The sequence below is a fragment of the Electrona antarctica genome (genome assembly GCF_951216825.1).
Source record: "Electrona antarctica genome assembly, chromosome: 8".
NCBI lineage: Eukaryota > Metazoa > Chordata > Actinopteri > Myctophiformes > Myctophidae > Electrona > Electrona antarctica.
The window spans coordinates 26,657,735-26,676,408 of record NC_136789.1 but is presented as its reverse complement, the minus strand read 5'-3'; the positions used below and the strand labels follow the sequence as shown (position 1 = coordinate 26,676,408).

The 18,674-nt window shown below is 42.9% G+C and overlaps 1 protein-coding gene across 5 annotated transcripts in view; it reads right to left on the bottom strand.

The window, feature by feature from the left end:
• Nucleotides 1-85: 85 nt before the first annotated feature.
• pld2 (phospholipase D2) overlaps nt 86-18,674 on the bottom strand; it is a 34,794-nt gene continuing 16,205 nt past the window's right edge. For all 5 annotated transcript variants that reach the window (XM_079508259.1, XM_079508258.1, XM_079508260.1 and 2 more), the window contains 17 exons: nt 18,358-18,603; nt 15,978-16,121; nt 15,793-15,876; nt 15,559-15,637; nt 15,353-15,463; nt 13,078-13,266; nt 12,757-12,931; nt 12,394-12,512; nt 12,175-12,288; nt 5,551-5,655; nt 4,806-4,894; nt 3,700-3,813; nt 2,990-3,036; nt 2,579-2,713; nt 1,784-1,937; nt 665-782; nt 86-511 (listed from right to left, as the gene is read on the bottom strand). In XM_079508259.1, the coding sequence (XP_079364385.1) occupies nt 287-511; nt 665-782; nt 1,784-1,937; nt 2,579-2,713; nt 2,990-3,036; nt 3,700-3,813; nt 4,806-4,894; nt 5,551-5,655; nt 12,175-12,288; nt 12,394-12,512; nt 12,757-12,931; nt 13,078-13,266; nt 15,353-15,463; nt 15,559-15,637; nt 15,793-15,876; nt 15,978-16,121; nt 18,358-18,603 (2,248 nt within the window). In that variant the 3' untranslated portion in view covers nt 86-286. The remainder of the gene's footprint in view (nt 512-664; nt 783-1,783; nt 1,938-2,578; nt 2,714-2,989; nt 3,037-3,699; nt 3,814-4,805; nt 4,895-5,550; nt 5,656-12,174; nt 12,289-12,393; nt 12,513-12,756; nt 12,932-13,077; nt 13,267-15,352; nt 15,464-15,558; nt 15,638-15,792; nt 15,877-15,977; nt 16,122-18,357; nt 18,604-18,674) is intronic.

Genomic DNA, 18,674 nt, shown 5'->3' with positions numbered 1-18,674 from the left:
ATATAGTTTATAAACCACTTGAAATCTAAGCCTTCCTCTTAATATTGGTCATAGTAGTCGCTACTATTATTTTTATTTTGTTTAATGATTATTGATTAGTGAGGTAACTGGGATCTAGGAGTCCCTCTCTTGGATAGAGTACTGACATTGACCTTGTATTGTCTGTGGTTGATTTATACTCCAAAAATAACTCTACAAGCTCACAATGCGTTGCGACACATTGTGAGATTGTAGATCTGCCATTTTCGGTGTGCGGAACGCTGTGCATCCAAGTATAAATCAAGCATTATGTCCACAGTCCTATGGGGGCCATGCCCTCTTTACTGCCCAGTGGAGGCAGCAGGTTCTCGTCACACAGAAACGTAAGTGGAAAGTGGACCAGCAGACCTCGGATGGCCTTCAGCTCCTCTTTTGCTTGCTCAGGGTCCGTGTCACAGAGACGCTCTTTGATGGAATGCTCTTTCAGCTCTCGCATGTTGTGAACTGTCTTACAGGGCAGGGAGTTGAAGACCTGGATCAGGATCACAGCGAAGACCGTGAACCACAAAGGACAGACAGACAGACAGACAGAGAAGGATTTAGAAAAAATAGAGCTTGCATGGAAATAAAGGTAAAATAGTACACATTCACACAGTAAGCACTTAATGTTTCATTATTAGATTACCTTGTAATAAATTGCAGCATTAGCTTTAGCAGATGCATTCCAGCCCAAGAAGAAGAACTCATCACTTATTGGATCATCGATGTTGATATTGGGGTCTGAATCCGCTCCCACGAGAACCCTGATAGGAACATACAGTACATATTATCAAAAATTTCAATATAGTGTGTTCAAACTATAGCCAATGACAAGAAACTATAAATAGACAAGGATTTCAGGGGCACAGTTCCTTTAGAAAACAGAGGACATATACTTGAGATTTATTGTCACATCACATGTTTACAGTTGTACAGAAGTGTACTGTAGATGTGTGTTCTCATACACAGAAAGCTCTTGGGCTCTGGATATTTTGATCATCCAGCCTCACAGTGAACAATGTGTGCATTGCTGTAGTCCCAGGATTCCCGTTTCCTGTTCTAGTTAATTTGCCCATATAGTTGCATTTGATTGGCCTGGCAGCAGGTTTGTACTGAAAACACAAATGACACGTTCACGCTTTAGCTGCTGCTGAGCGAATCAAATGAAGCTATTGGAAAATGAACTGGAACACGAAACGGTATGTCTTGCCGACTTCTGAAGAGCTGGAACTACAGTTATGCACAGAGACAATGAGATTAGCAATAGCTAATCTCATTGTCCGTTAGATGTGTAGCTGTGACACTAAAGTCCTGATTACCCTCCCTGTAATCCTTCAGTCACGCATACAGATAAGCCTAATTCATGCTTTGTCGCACAATCGCGTCATTTGCTGAAACTCTAAGAGAAAAGAAACCCGCAATTACAGTTGGAGGCCATCGATATTGTCCTTTTCTTTTTGCTGAGGTTTGCGTGATCTGCGCAAAAGGACAGTTAACCCATTTTGGGCGGGAACCCCTTTTGGTGTTTTAAACATTATGTTATAATTTAGCTATTGAAAAATAGCAGATCTACAAGCTCATAGCGCGCCACTGAGTGGCGCGCTACGAGCTTGTAGGTCTGCTATTTTTGAAAAATCGTGAAAATATTTATTTCAGAAAACTGGAGGATTTAGAAGGATTTTTTTAAATGTTGAGGTCAGGCCTAAATGGGTCAAATGATAAGGGACAATATCGGTGGCACCCAACTGTACTATTTTGTCCTTACCGAAAGCACTCTTTGCGCAGGGCCAGAGTGAGGGGTCCTGCCTGGTACTCCTCTCCTCCCATGGTGGAGGAGACCCTCTCTTCGTCCTCCACCAACACCGCCAGCTCACTGTCTCTACTGCCCAACATGCTGCGGTCATTGATGTTGGCCGAGCCTGTAGAAACACAACGTTTTATAAAACCTTTTATTACAATTGTTTTCCTTAGGGTTTTATTATATGACTAATTCTTAAAAGAATACTTTAGCTATTCTTTTTTTGTTTGGGTTTTTTTATCCCACGATTTACACTTCCTCTGACAACCTGGGGAGGGCAGCGGACTGACCTCATGCTTCATTCTATGCATGAGGAGTCCAAGCTACTTCTTGTCACCTGACAGGGGGGAGTTTCCCCGGCGGCCAGCGCGTTATTCTGACCAGTTCCTTTCCCCTCCATTAGGCGCCAACGGCTGGCCAGGGGGAGGTGGTTTAGAGACCAGGATTACTGCATGTTTTTTGTGAGGGTACCTACCCAAGGGGACACGGGGAGAACATGCAAACTCCACACAGAAAGGCCCATTCGCCAACCCCGCCTCGGGTATGGGCACTGATGACGCAGAGGAGAGAGCGCGTCCCCAGCACCCACAGCGTCCCCAGCGGGAATCGAACCCAGGACCTTCTAGCTGTGAGGCGACAGCGCTACCGACTGTGCCACCGTGCCCCCTTGAGCTATTCTTAATCTTGACTGTGATTCCGTGATTCAACGTTACTGTGATGTCCTGCCTGCCTATGAATGGGTTTGTTCCACTTGTGACTCACCGATGATATAGCGACGGTCATCAGCAATGATGGTCTTACTGTGGACATAGATGAGCTCTGTGACAAGAGACTCTGAGAGTTGGGAATGTGTTCTCAGTCCACACAGTGTGATGTACTCGGTCCACTGGTCCTTGACTGGGAGAGACAAGAAACATTCATTGGACTGCTAGACAGCTAGAAAATAAAGATTCAATTGGAGGAACATAAGGATTGTTATTACAATATTGACTTTAAACATGAATGTAAAAAGAAGAGGGGCTAGTTAAGGATGGGAATCGAGACCTGTTTGACAGTAGCTTCAGTTAAAAGGAGCAACGCAAGAAGAAAGAAAGAGACACATGTTAGGTGGCATTTTCTGATTTAAGATGGATTTTGAGTTGAATGTGTCAGCAGGTACAACAGGAAACTCACCATGGCTCAGTCTCGACAGGATGGAATGTTCTCCTCTGCACATAGTCCTAAAACATTAAAAGACATTATAAACTAAACCAAATATGTGATATTAATACTTCTTAATATAGAGTAAGCCACAATGTTGGGCTTTGTAAAAGAGATGATGGAGGGGCACAGGTAGTGAGCAAATGTAATAATCTACTAACTTGATATTACAAGTTAGGTAATGGCTCATGAACGGCTCAATAAAGCCCTTTGAATTGAATTGAACGGTAAGTATCATTCCCACAATGCATTGCATGAACACCCAGCGCCTAGTACCAATTTAGGTTCAAGTACTGTGGTTGTTTAGGCATGAAGTAGTCTCACATAGCCAATCAGAGATCTCCCAGGACATCTGAATGTAATGATTATTTACATATTTATTGGGTGGAAACAGTTATCAGGACTGGTTTTCAAATCAATGGGTCCAGGGTTGCGAACACTAGTTTTCTCTGCCATTCAAGCTCATACATTGAAATTAGATTTCCCAGGCGTTGATCTCAGCTTGTCTGGCTACCTGAGACTAGAGATGATCAGGGTAAAGATCTGGGAGGACCAATGGGGTATAGCTAATGAGAATGTTTGTCCTCAAATTCCCAAATTCAGCACTTGTAGAAATTGTGTACCATCCAGAAGTATTTCAGGGGCCATGACCAACAAGTTGTAGCTTCTAAAGTAACTCTCACCTGTAAGTGAAGTGAAGTATAGCCTGAATGGCATTTCCACCTCCTTCACTGATGTCTCCCTCAAACCCAGGAAGAAGAGGAACCACCACGAACACTCTGTATTTCTTCTGCTCACTGAAATAATAATAATTAATGGAGTAAGGCTTGTTGCTTTTATTTTAGTTAGCAGTTTAGTTATCTGTGTATTAAGTGTTACTTGAATACACCCAATAGGGGCCCGATTAAGATGATAACCTCAGCCTACAGTCTAAACATAACTAATAGCTATTTTTGACAATGAAGGGTAAGGGTAAGGGGAGAGGTACATCTTAAAAATACTAATAATAAAAAACATTGTTGCATTTTTTTTTACATTGAAGGGTAACCCAGAACCTTCCATAACGTGAAACCTTCCAGAATCTGTGAAGTTCTATGACATTTCCATTATAACCACTAGAACCATCCCTGAGGGGAGAGGTACATCTTAAAAATACTAATAATAAAAAACATTGTTGCATTTGCGAACATGACATTTTGAAAACCTTTGAAATGATAAATTGGGAGTTCTGAGAACTCAGGGTTAGAACTACACCACCTCCTGAGCAAGGTCCAAGTAAGGTTACAATGCAGGTCATTTACAGTAGTTCTTGTAGTCAAAAATAGCCATAAGACTGAAAATCTGCACCTTGACCATAGGGTTCCTGGACAGAAGAGATACCACTGACCTTGATGGATAAATGTATGTATGTTATGTATGGAATATATGCATATATCTTTTATTTTCTTTAATTTTCTCTGGAGTTGTTAACCCATCTAGACTTTCAAGCACCAAACTGAATGTGTCCATATTTGTATATTATCTTTGTATTTTATTTTTTGGTTCGATGTAGGTAATGGGTATGTTTATAACTGTGTCCTTTGTTCCACAACGTGTCTGAGCTGAGCTGTCTGTTTTGTTTTTTTGTTTGTTTTTTTGTTTGTTTTGTTTTTTCCTGTCTTGTCTTTGTCATAAAATGGAAAAATCAATAAAAATATTGAAAAAAAAAAAAAAAAAAAAGAAGACTGAAAATCTGAAGCAACGCTACCACACAGACTCGTGAATACAAACAGAGGGACTGGCTGCACACCTGTGCGCACGCAGGATTCGATCCACAATTGCATCACCGATCCCGTTGTGAATGCTCTTCCCATCAGCACAGCTTATGAAGAACTGGTTCTGGAGAAACAGAGAAACAGATGGTGACTCAGTATGAGGTGAAGAGCTGGAATGACTGGGAAGCTGAAATGGTGACAAGGAAAGCACCAAGCTGTGATTGTGATGTCATTCACACCTCATCCGCTTCCTTATGATTACAAACAGGCATGGCTAAGCAGCAGTCTCTCTCAATGTCTTGTAAGCTGCACGTGTGCAATGCTGTGCAATTAATCAGAGATGTCAGGGATACAGATGTCAGGGATGCACTTTGCATTCACTAGGTCAATACATGCTGTTGCAAATGATGGCAAATGCAGTCCAACATCTAACACGGCAGCGGCAGCCGAACGGTTTGCGGAGCGGTCTTGATACCGGAAGGTCGCCAGTTCGAATCCCCGGACCGGCACGTTAAAATTACCACCGCTGAAGTGCCCTTGAGCAAGGCATTGAACCCCTACCATGAAATGTTCTATGAGCAGGGTGTGGCTGTAAACAAGCATCTCGAGCTTAGTCCACTTCCCTGGGTAAACAAAGAAGTTTGCTTTGCTTTGCTTTACACAAAGCAAATCTCTGTTGAAATGTCTATGCACTGAAATGCATAGACAAATGAAACATTAGTGCTTATTGTTACCACAAACTCTGTGTTTTCATGTTTACAGTGAATTAAAATACAGTACCTCAATATAGATGTAGTGCTCACTGGTCTCAATTGTGTGAATGTAGGCTCTGAGGATTGAGTCCTCACAGGTTCCAGCAGACCAACGATCCACAGAGCGCAAAACCTGACAGAATTGAGTGAACACACACACACACACACACACACACACACACACACACACACACACACACACACACACACACACACACACACACACACACACACACACACACACACACACACACACACACACACACACACACACACACACACACACACACACATTTTATGTTTTCTTAAGAACCCTAGCGCCCCTACATGATTCAACAAAAATAGCCTCAATTGCGACTCATTGGATTGGAGCTTGTACATCGGCTACGAATGGTGTAGGTCAGGATATGGTTATATTATAGCCCGTGAATCGCTTGCCACCGCCATTAAAGATACAATAATTCTAATGAAGTGAAACAAAATGTAAGTGAAACAAAATGTAAATTCGAGTGTCAGTGTAACTGTCCCAGAACATGAGACAGTGGTTTCAGTTATAAACTTAAATAATATTAAATATGGTTTTGCTTGTGCAACATTTATGATCATACTTGGACAAAAAGGTTGATTTAATTATGAATAAATATAATTAAAAACGACAATAAATATGTTAAAAGGTTATAACACAAGGTAAAAATGCACCCTATGCAAAGGGAGTCACATGATTAGAGTGTCACGTCACTCACGTGACGTCACCTATCAGTAAAGGTCAGAGGTTGAACTGCATTGTTTTGGGAACGTCAGAGAGAGACGATATTAATTAATCTGCACATGGTTCAAAGGCGCACACGGTACATATTCTTTGTGATTGTGTTGTTGTGTATTGTTTAACCCATTTTGACCTGAGATCAGATTCTAAAAATGTCTTCTACATCCTGACAGTTTTCTGAAAAAGCTATGTTTCTATGTCAGTCGTTCTTCGATTTTTCAAAAATAGCAGACCTACAAGCTCGTAGCGTGCCACTCGGTGGCGCGCTATGAGCTTGTAGATCTGCTATTTTTCAATAGCTAAAGCATAACATAATGCTAACACCAAAAGGGGTTCCCACTTCCCGCCCCAAAATGGGTTAATGTTGCTGTAATGTAGAACTGTGGAATTTGTTTGATCATTTGAATGCACATGTGTGGACTCTAACTAACTAGAGGACTCTGCTTCCTTGTGTATGGACTCAAAAACCAAATGTCTTGGTTTCTTATTATAGTTTTCACAGTGTCTTGGTGACAAATGGAGGAGTTGAAAGTCGAAAGTCGACGAACAAAACCAATATCAGACAGTATGATGCGTGGACATTCTTGAACCTGTACAGCTACAGTCAGGCTATATGGTTATGGAAGCCACCCCAAAATAAACACAGCATGGTTTGAGTCCTAGTCGGACATACTGTACCGTTCCACCAGATTAGAAACATGCAACAGTAGGAGCATTTTGTCATATAAACTGTACACACAGTTCACTGCAGAGGTTCAGCTTTTACTGACAATGACAAAGACTACTTTATACTCTGACGTAGTAGGACATACTTACTGTATATAAGAGAGTTCATGCAGAGAACAAGCAAACAAAAAACTTGATAAAGTTCTTAAGAGCATCGTGATACAATATTTTGATTCAATGATTTAAATCATCACACATTTGATTTATTTATTTAATATAATACCACAATTTTTGTAACCCATTTTTGCCAATTGCCTAAAGTGTAATCCTGGGCGCTACTCTCTCTCTGCCAACCTGGGGAGAGCCCCAAACTGAGCTCATGCTTCCTTCAATGCATGAGGAGTGAGCAGGCCGCTTCTTATCACCTGACAGAGGGGAGTTAGGAACATGTTATTCCAACCAGTTCCTTTCCCCTCCATCAGGCTGACCAGGGGGAGGCAGTATAGAGACCAGGATTACTGCATGTTTTTTGTGAGGGTACCTACCCTAGGGGGGGATCTGCACGTAATTCTGACGGAGCATTAGTCCGACATGCGGGAACCGCTCGAACATGCGCTGCTCCCGTGCTTGCGCTTAGGTAAGGGTTTGAGGTAGGTTGTCGTTTGTTGGACCAATGACTAGTCTGAACTAAGTACTGAACTAAGTACTGCACCCCCCTAGGGGTAGAGAACACAGGGAGAAATGCAAACTCCACACAGAAAGGCCCTTTTTGCCAACCTAGGGTATGGGCACTGATGACGCAGAGGAGAGAACATGCCCACAGCGTCCCCGGCGGGAATCGAACCCTGGACCTTCTAGCTGTGAGGTGACAGCGCTAAAACACTTTTTGAGGGGTGCAAAGTGCAAGCCCCTCCTATGTTCCGCTTTGAGGACAAACATTGTTTTACTACCACCACCGATGACTAGTTTTGAGTGTTTGTGCAAACACAAACATTGTGTAAACACAAACATTGTGTAAACACAAACATTGAAGACGAAGGTGAGGACGCAAATTGTGATTGGCCGGAATGAGATGATGTATGATGACAAGAGCGCCCTCACTTCACACGGGTGTGATTTTTGTTTTAACTGTCTCACGATGCATTGTCACATCCCTATTCACTTCTATTACTAAGTACTGTTAACTTGTAGGCTACTTGACTTGTTGATACTCCTGCATTGGCTATGTATGTATCTAAACTCCTGAAGAACATTCACATGGAACCATGTGCTCTCTCAAATTGTCCATAGAGCTGGCCCGGGACACCTCGACAAGGAAGCAGCACAGCACAATAGGGTAGCACTTAAGCCACCTCACAAAAGAGAGCTAATGTAGGTTTAGGGTTACAGGCCAACACCCACAATAGAAGAACACAAACAAACACAACAATAGCTGTCGTGACCCCAAAAGAAAAACACCACATCAAACTTGCTGAGCAGTACATTCTTTAAAAACATCTCGATCAGACAGAGTGAGTGAGAGTAAGCCAATGTCTAATAAAGTCCTCATTGTAGACTGTGAAGATGGTATTGTTGTTCATACATTGAACAGAGTTTGTTGCATGATGACGTCAAAGGGCATGGGAACAACTGCTCATGGGAGCTAAAGGGTGCTATATTTCATATTTGACTGCCTGCAACAAAAGGCATTTAGCTTAACTGCCTTTGGCTGGGTTTCCCAAACAACACTTCTTACGCCATGGTGTAAGAAGTGTTGTTTGGGAAACCCAGCCTTTATGTTATTCAGTATGACTCGAGCAACACAATCACTGGTGTTTACTCCAAGGAACTGTCATCTGATACAATATCATTAAAAGTTTTAGAAAATGACCTGTCCATGGAAAATTATGTTATGACATACCGACAAGTCAAACAAAATTGTTTGTTCTCAGCTATCTGCTACTGTACGATGTAGAGTGACTACAGAGTACAATCCTGAGTGCTTACCTATTAAAATGTACAAAACATGGACAGCAAAGCTGGCAGCGTACTGTACTTGCCAAAATCAAACAAGGTCTCTGAGACCAAAATAGTTTTATACTCGATGGAGCTCTACTTTGAGTGCTGAACACTAGAGCACATCCACTGAATAACATGCTGAAACCATAAACTGGCTTGAATGTTGGCTGGGGAAATAAAATGATATAACAAAGCATGTGTACCATGTGTTCTGTTCTGGTTCTGTCCATGTGTACCATGTGTTCTGTTCTGGTTCTGTCCATGTGTACCATGTGTTCTGTTCTGGTTCTGTCCATGTGTACGGTACAGTGTACCATGTGTTCTGAAGGAACATTCTTGGCTAGTTAGAAAAACTTGGAGGTGCAAGAACTTTGGCAAGGCAATTGAATTTGCTCTGTTTTCTCCAGAGCCACACAACACAGCCAAGGACTGTCTAAGAAGGACGAGACGCGAAGACCGTAATGGCGACGCCATGTTGCTCACATGGTGCTCCATGGAAGGAAAGAAACATGCGCAGTTGAGACCAGGAAGTTGGACATGACAAAGATATGGCACAAATGGCCCAGCAAATGGCCGGCACAAATGGCCCAGCAGATGGCGTGATGCCACTGACAGGAGATATGCTTGTACATATCATGTCACGTCATTGCATTTTACCTTTTATATTAACGTTTTAACAGCAAATGGATAAGTAAGTCCCAGCATGGATCATCACACAGACAGTAATGTTGGTCGGACGTGACATATGTACAAGCATCTCTCCTTTCATTGGCATCACGCCATCTGCTGGGCCATTTGCGCCATATCTATGATTTGTCATGTCCAACTTCCTGGTCTCAACTGCACATGTTTCTTTCCTTCCATGGAGCACCATGTGAGCAACATGGCGTCGCCCTTACGGTCTTCGCGTCTCGTCCTTCTTAGACAGTCCTTGAACACAGCCAGTGGCACAGCACGAAAGGGCCAACTTTTACTTCCAGTTCAAACGACAGACAACAAGAGCTCAAGAGATCTGCCCATGTAGTACATTTCTCTGGGACTGCTCACCTACCGCCCCCTATGGTAGCCAGCATCACCGTGGGTCCCCTGCCCGGCCAGGAGCGCCCCCGCCCGGCCACGGACCACCGGCCGTCTCCGGGGGACCTCCACCGGTGCCTCACGCAGTGCCCCGAGTACCCACCCATAAGGTGTTAAAGGACCACTTCACCACTTTTCAACATCTCTTCATATAATTGGTCCTCACTAATGTTCATGATAAAACACCACCATCTTTTCCTACTCAGTCTGTGTCTCATAGGAGGGCTTTGGGCAGTTCGGACACCCGTCCACCAGTGACATCATCGATGGTGAATCCAAGCTAATAGAAACGGCAGGCTTTCTTTTCCTGAAAAGTTGCAATGCAAAAGTTGAAGCCATCGTTCTCACGATAATAAAAATCTAAATATATTTTAAAAGAAATCTTGTTTAAAAAAAAATCTGCCTAATGATGATGTCACTGGTGGACGGGTGTCCGAACTGCCCAAAGCCCTCCTATGAGACAGACTGAGTAGGGAAAAAATGGTGGTGTTTTATCATGAACATTAGTGAGGACCAATTATATGAAGAGATGTTGAAAAGTGGTGAAGTGGTCCTTTAAGTAAAGGGATTAAAGGGATTCCTTTGGTATATGTTTGGCTCCACACATGGGAGAACCGGGTCAATTACCTCACTCCACCAGAATAGAAAGAAGCTACTTCAGACAGGAAGAATATTGGACTGATCAGCTGACTGTCAACTGATTTGATTTGACTGTTCCAATATAATAAAAACATTTGCATGAACCTCTTGAACCCCAGCATGCCTATTCTGAGGGGAAGATTCTCCAACTAGAAAAAGTGCCCTTCTGGGCACAGGTCTCCACCAGGAGGATAGGACTGTGTGAGATGTTTGGCAAAATGTTTAGGATTAATATAAACGTGTTTTTGAAGCATTTTGTTCCAAAAATGTGTTTTGCAAAAATCAACCTGTTGGTGGCGCTATAACAGGCCAATGTGAAAAGGGTGGGATATATTCCTCAGCCTAGTAAGAAAATGTGTGAAAGATTTCACGTAAATTGCATGCTGCGTTCATGATTTGAGGCTTTTGTTCAAAACGGGGCAATCTTGCAAACTGTGAAAGCCAATTATAGCCAATTAGGATGGCAGATCCGACTTGAGCACATGACCATAGAGATACTGTGTAACGATTTGTCTGCCTCCTGGTGGCGCTATAAAAGGCAGATGCGGAAAATGCAGGTCAAAGGTTTGTCCTTGGCCTCTAGGGAGTGTGCATGCAACGTATCACACAGATCGGTGCAGTTTTAGGTAAACAATGTGAAAAGCTGCCTCATGGTGGCGCTATAACAGGCCGTTCTGGAAAATGTGGGGCAGAGGTTCATCGTTGGCATCCAGGGAGTGTGTGTGCAAAGTTTGGCATTGATCGGGCCAACGGTGCCGGAGATTAGCTGATAACGGACGGACGGACGGAAGGACGGACGGACGGAAGGACACACACACACACACACGGACGGAGTGCAAAACATACTCTCTCCCCATGCCTTCGGCCTGGTGGAGACAAAAATAGCCAAGCTTGTACACCGGCTATCTTTGGTGAAGAGATTTGGTGTAGATGGAAAAAAACGGTCCGAATACAGTTGTAACTCAGGCCCATTTTACTAAGAACAGAGCGTTTAAGTGGTAAAAATGACACACATTTGTATAGACCGGCTCATTGGACTCATGCACTTATTTATCCATTTTGTATTTCCTAATGACAGTTTATGCTACATTTTTCAGAGAATTAATAGGTGTGCAAAGGCTTAATATACATAACCCTGGCATGACCAGACTTATGCAAATTATCCCCGGTGTGACATCATAATGAGGTGAATTTACATACTTTTCCAGCTAAATCCAACCCAAGACCAGACATACCATATTAAATGGTAAATAGTGCATTTATATAGTGCCTTTATTCAATGTGCTTTAGAATGTCCACACGCTGATGGTGGAGCCCATTGGTCCACCACATTCGATGGTGGAGCCCATTGGTCCACCACATTTGATGGTGAAGCCCATTGGTCCACCACATTCGACGGTGGAGCCCATTGGTCCACCACATTCGGTGGTGAAGCCATGTGTGTGTGTGTGTGTGTGTGTGTGTGTGTGTAGTGTTCACGTGTGTACGTGAGAATGCATTAAATACCTGCACTTTGGCTTTCCTTGATCCCGGCACAGTAATCGGTATCACGTCAGCTGTGGTTTGAGACTTGGGAAGAAGGTAGGGGTAGAAGTCGTCCTTGTACTTGTTCTTAAAGATCTAGAGACAAAACCAATTTGATAAAGCAACATATTTCCATGTAGCATGTCCGTCCATGCAGAAACAACTACCGGTATATACTTTTTGTTTGTAAGAAATCCTGACCTTGGTGAAGTTCCAACGCTGGATAAAATGGCGGGCTACGTCCCTGGCAGCTTTGCCATGCATAGCGGCCGACAGGTCTCGCCAGGGCATGCGAGGCACCAGGGTGCGGTCTATGTTATCTGAGCAAAAAAAAGAGATGACAGTCTCACACTTTGGCAAGAGTGTGTGTGTGTGTGTGTGTGTGTGTGTGTGTGTGTGTGTGTGTGTGTGTGTGTGTGTGTGTGTGTGTGTGTGTGTGTGCCTGCATGTGTGTGTGTGTGTGTGTGTGTGTGTGTGTGCACACACACATATTTTATTTGTGTGTACAGTATGAGAGGCGGAAGGCCTGTGCATTGGGATGTAAAAAGGGTACAGAAACAATACCTTCAAATGGTCGGTCCAGTTGGGTCCAGTCTTTTGTAATGAAGTTGCTGTAATCCTTTCCCAGCCACAGTTTACTGTTGCCAGTCAGATCCTCAGGGTTCTCATCCACTGGCTGCTCTGGCTCCGATGCCTTTGGAACCTCCGTCAACCCGTTATCCTGCTTATCTTTTAGCATCTTAAGTAAAAGGGATATAGTGAACACAGCGGTTAATAAATAACTATGAGCATACTCATGTAAAATTGAGTATCCCTACTGTAGTACGGTGATATATGGCTCAAATAGAACATAGTGTAACACACAAATGTGCAAATAGCTCTTACGTCGGTGTCATCTTTTGGCTCTGCCTCCGTAACACCAAGGTCAGTTAATCGGTACAGACTGTCGTCCCACCTCCCAAACGCCAGGTCAATGCCTCCAACGAAGGCCACCGATTGGTCAATGGCCACCATTTTCTCGTGGTGAGCCCACAGGAACACCACGGATGATACGTGGTCAGGATGGCGCATTACCTAATGGACATAAGATAAGATGATACGTGGTCAGGATGGCGCATTACCTAATGGACATAAGATGATACGTGGTCAGGATGGCGCATTACCTAATGGACATAAGATGATACGTGGTCAGGATGGCGCATTACCTAATGGACATAAGATGATACGTGGTCAGGATGGCGCATTACCTAATGGACATAAGATGATACGTGGTCAGGATGGCGCATTACCTAATGGACATAAGATGATACGTGGTCAGGATGGCGCATTACCTAATGGACATAAGATGATACGTGGTCAGGATGGCGCATTACCTAATGGACATAAGATGATACGTGGTCAGGATGGCGCATTACCTAATGGACATAAGATGATACGTGGTCAGGATGGCGCATTACCTAATGGACATAAGATAAGATGATACGTGGTCAGGATGGCGCATTACCTAATGGACATAAGATGATACGTGGTCAGGATGGCGCATTACCTAATGGACATAAGATGATACGTGGTCAGGATGGCGCATTACCTAATGGACATAAGATAAGATGATACGTGGTCAGGATGGCGCATTACCTAATGGACATAAGAATGATACGTGGTCAGGATGGCGCATTACCTAATGGACATAAGATGATACGTGGTCAGGATGGCGCATTACCTAATGGACATAAGATGATACGTGGTCAGGATGGCGCATTACCTAATGGACATAAGATGATACGTGGTCAGGATGGCGCATTACCTAATGGACATAAGGATGATACGTGGTCAGGATGGCGCATTACCTAATGGACATAAGAGAGGAGATATAAGACCGCAACGCCCCACACGTCCCAAACTCTTCTCTCTTCTGGCTCCAAAACTATGGAATGCACTTCCCATCACAATCAGAACTGCAGCCTGGCCCAGGCGGTGGCGTAACCGTCTGGGCACCCGACTGGTAATCCAGTCGCAGTGTGCCGCGGGTTCGACTCCCGAGCCCGACGCGGCCTTTACTGCATGTCTTCCCCCATCTCTCTCCCGTTTCCTGTCAGCCTACTGTCTGTCCCTTCAAAAACCAATAAAAGGCGTAAGCCGCAAAAAAAATATCTTAAAAAAAAAAAAAAAAAGAACTGCAGCCTCACTCCCAATCTTCCACCGTAGTCTGAAAACCCACCTCTTCAGACTCCATCATGGCCCGTAGCACTTGCCCTAGCCCCGATGACCTTACAGGCATATGCAAAGGCTCAATTTATGTAATCTAGATAGCACTTTATGTAGACTTAGATAGAACTTTATGCAGCCTTATAGCATTTTATGTAGACACAGCAAAGTATATATGCATAGTTTCATTAATATTCCACTGTTACATTCTTGCATGTTTCATGATAACTACTTTTTATGTATGTGATGTATAGAGCGTCGCAGTCCCGCCTCCTACCCTGGACCAGGAAATGAAACCCAATGCATTATTCTCATAGACATTTCTTAAAGTATTTATTTAAAGACGGTTACGCCGCGGACAAAGCCAACTCGAGTCGTGACAACTCATGACAACACAAACAATATTTTGGACCAAACAAATAATTAGAAAGAAGAAAAACACTTTTTTTGTTGTTTTTCTTCTTTGTAATTATTTGTTTGGTCCAAAATATTGTTTGTGTTGTCATGAGTTGTCACGACTCGAGTTGGCTTTGTCCGCGGCGTAACCGTCTTTAAATAAATACTTAAAGAAATGTCTATGAGAATAATGCATTGGGTTTCATTTCCTGGTCCAGGGTAGGAGGCGGGACTGCGACACTCTATTGCCATGCTTTTTGTTCTTGCTTAATGTAAATCACTCTGGATTAAGAGCGTCTGCTAAATGCCTAAATTGTAAAAATAGTAAATTGTAACCACATTCACATGTTCATATTCATGTTCATATTCATACTCAGGGGTTTAAAGTTTAAGACAGGGTGGCGTTTCTCACTCCCTGAATATTATGTACAGGTATGTCAATGAGAAATGAGCTGGTCTGAGACTGTGGGAAGGCCTCTAACAGCTCTGTACTCTCTGTATTCAAGCCCAAGTAGACTTTCTTGTACACATAATATTGCAGTAAGACTGTAAAACGAACCTTGATGTTGGGGTGCATATTCATCAATGTCCTCTTGCTGTGGCCACTGTTGATGCCCAGTGCTAGCTCCACCTCTTTGTAAAGCAGTATGCACACCTTCACGCCTTGTTCCTGCAGAGTGGACAGGAAGAAAAGAAAAGGTGAAAAAGGTGAACAAGCTGTCAAATTAAAAATAAGAATAAAAGGGTTCAGAGAGAGATCTGTACTGCTTTGCGTTTGAGGATCTCATCCAGGCGCCAATTTGTGTCAGTAGCTGGTCTCTTCAGGAAGACTTCAGGGCTGAGCCTATAGGGAAAGAAACAAGGAGACAATACTCGACAATCATCTTACACGTTTACACCATCCCTCTACATTCTGATCAACATGCTACATGTATGTTTACCATGCAATGTGTACCAAAGTATCTTTCTTAGGTCACCACTGATCACTCTGACAATTACCACCAGTCTGTGATGAAGATCTCCTCCTTGGCTTGTTCAAGGGCGTTGGCCAGGTCCTCAAAGTATCCACTTCCGTTCACATACCTGTTCTCACACAATATAAAAAAAAAAAGACAGATTGTAAGGAACGCTGGAGAATGACAGGCAAAGCAAATACCACACAGACTACAGTACATGGGTCTAACCATTTAGTGAGGGTTTCCTCCCGTGGCGGTGCGAACCCCTGGAAACGTTGCACTTTGAAGAAATCACAGGAATCTGCCAACCTGTTGATTTCATGACTCCACCATTGAGCCTGTCTGTAGCTGTTGCACTTGATGATCAGACTTCTAAACAAAACAAACAAAATACACCCAACAATGTACATGTAAAACAATTGCAGAATAACATTAATTCTGGAAAACATATTTTGTTTGTTACGGGATACCTTGTTGAATTAATACCTATTAATACCTATTTTTTTTTTTAAGTTTAGTTTAGTTTATTTGAACATCTTCACAGAACAGATTCAAGTGCACGGTTTACATCAGCAGAGAAGGAAAAAAAGAATGAAGACCCGTGAAGGTGATCAAAAGGCCTGGGCTGAAGCTTATAAGTGCCCATCCTACTCACAGCACAGCATTAGAAATACTCAGCATAATTATCAGTTTAACAATCCATTAATCATTACATTTAAAGAGGTTGCTGCGAGCCGTGGGAAAACAGTTGACAGATCCTGCACCCTGATTACAACACACTGCAGACTCCGAGAACAAAAAATACCGGGTGATCATGGTTTGAGATAAAGTAAATTCCAGTCCAGGTGATTGCAAGGTGCTCACAAAATCAATGTATAGCCACACCCTGAGGAATACCTAAACTGGTCTGCATTATTCGTGTACTGTATGGCTTCATATTACTTTAATTTACGACATTTACCTTTATTAAACAATAAAGGTATTAACCATATCCTTGGCACGTGTGCTTGAAGTAAGTCCAAGAGTTTCCCTGTTTTCTAGTCTAGACACTGCAGACTGACAAGGAAGATTCCCCATGATGCCACAGACTGCTTTGTGTTCACTTGGCCTCGCCCTGTGTGATTTGTTTCTGTTCCAAGTAGCATTCCAACCATTCATGAAAGCTACTGTAATCCTAATGTTGTATGTATGTACACTATTCTTTGTTAAGTCTGCACTCTGCACATAGTACTTACTGTACTATGCTTTGCACACTTTTTAACACGCCGTCGGGCTGGCTTAGCAGCCTAGGGGCTCCATTTTCGTCACCGAAAATTCGTATCCCTAAACTTCTTTGCCTTTTTTGCCTATTTTGCAAAACATTTTTGAATGGTTAAAATGGCCAGTCTACAAGCTCACAACGTGTCAATGTAGAGGCTAGCTGAACTATTCAAAAATGTTTTTCGAAATGGTAAAAAAGGCAAATAAGTTTAGGGATAAGGGGTTTAGCGGTGACGAAAATGGAGCCCTAGGTCCCCCGACCACTGTGTTTTGCACAATTAACTCTCATGTCTCCGGGACACCTCTGGACACCTTGGCTAGATTATCATCTCCATGGCTGCCTTAAACTTTAAATTGTTAAACCAATTTGTTAACCATCTTTGGACTATCCATCAATGACTTCAATTGCACTGCCTACTGTTCCATAGCAGCACTTAAAATGTGTTGCACCCTTCCTCTCATGTCTCCTGGACAGGACACTTCTGGACTATCACTCCACCCTGATTACAGAGTACATGTTTGACTTTCATCTTGTAACTGAACTTAGAAGGCCCTATCCATGTGTGACATGGTTATTTATAATGATTGGATTCACTTCTGTGAAGAGCTGTTCATACAGTACACCAAGTCAAATTCATAGTGCTTGCAAATGTATGGCAATAAAAGTGATAAATATATTTTTCATATGCCCTTACACATAAAAATACAATAAATACCCTTGCGAGAAGTAAAACATTTTCTATTAGGTTGTCCAATGACTGATGACCCAAGTCTCTCTATCCATAAAACAGGATAGCAATTAATAACCAGATAGATAATCAGTCAGCTAAAACATATATGAAACTGTCATTTTGACACCCTGCGGCAGATTCCCCGAGTCTCCATATGTTCCGTTTTATGCCAGATTGCCCTATGATTGTTCGATTTAAGTTTAGCCTCCTACTCACAGATTGTTGAACACAACTACAACTAAACATGCACTTGGAGTTATCAGTACTAAACTGGTTGTATTCCAGCTAAAGCCCTTCTTGGTGTATGTATAAATAACATCATCTCCTACTGATCATCCCCTGTATCGCTTCTTTAACCGTATGCCATCTGGACAAAGATACAGAACCTTGCCATGGAAAAAGGTCCGTTTTAGTAGGAGTTTTGGTCCCTCAGCCATCGTGGCATTAAACAAACTGCTCCGCCGATAGGATGGTTCTGTATACTGTGGGGACCTCATGTTTTTGTATTGTCTTGGTGTTATGTGCTCTGTGTTGTTTTTGATGTGGGTGTTTGAACAGACTGTGAAGACGAATATCCCTCGGGACAATGAAGATTATTATTACAACAACCGACTTACCGAGCAAAGTTTTCAAAGCAGACTCCATACTTGGTGTCTGTGAAAGCCCGTCCCACTTTGACCTTGAACTCTGGGTCAAAGAGCAGGACGAAGGCCACGCCGGCGTTGTCACGGTTCATGTACAGCAGGAAGGAGTCTTTGACCACCAGCCAGCGGCGTGACCAACGGAAACAGAACTGATGGTGGCCGATGCAGTTCAGACCTTGGATACGGTGACCCCCTGACCTCTTGGAGATGGGCCCTTCCCTGAGACAAAGTGATGTATACATAGCGGTATAACACATAGTATAACATTGCTTGATTCTCAATGTATTTAC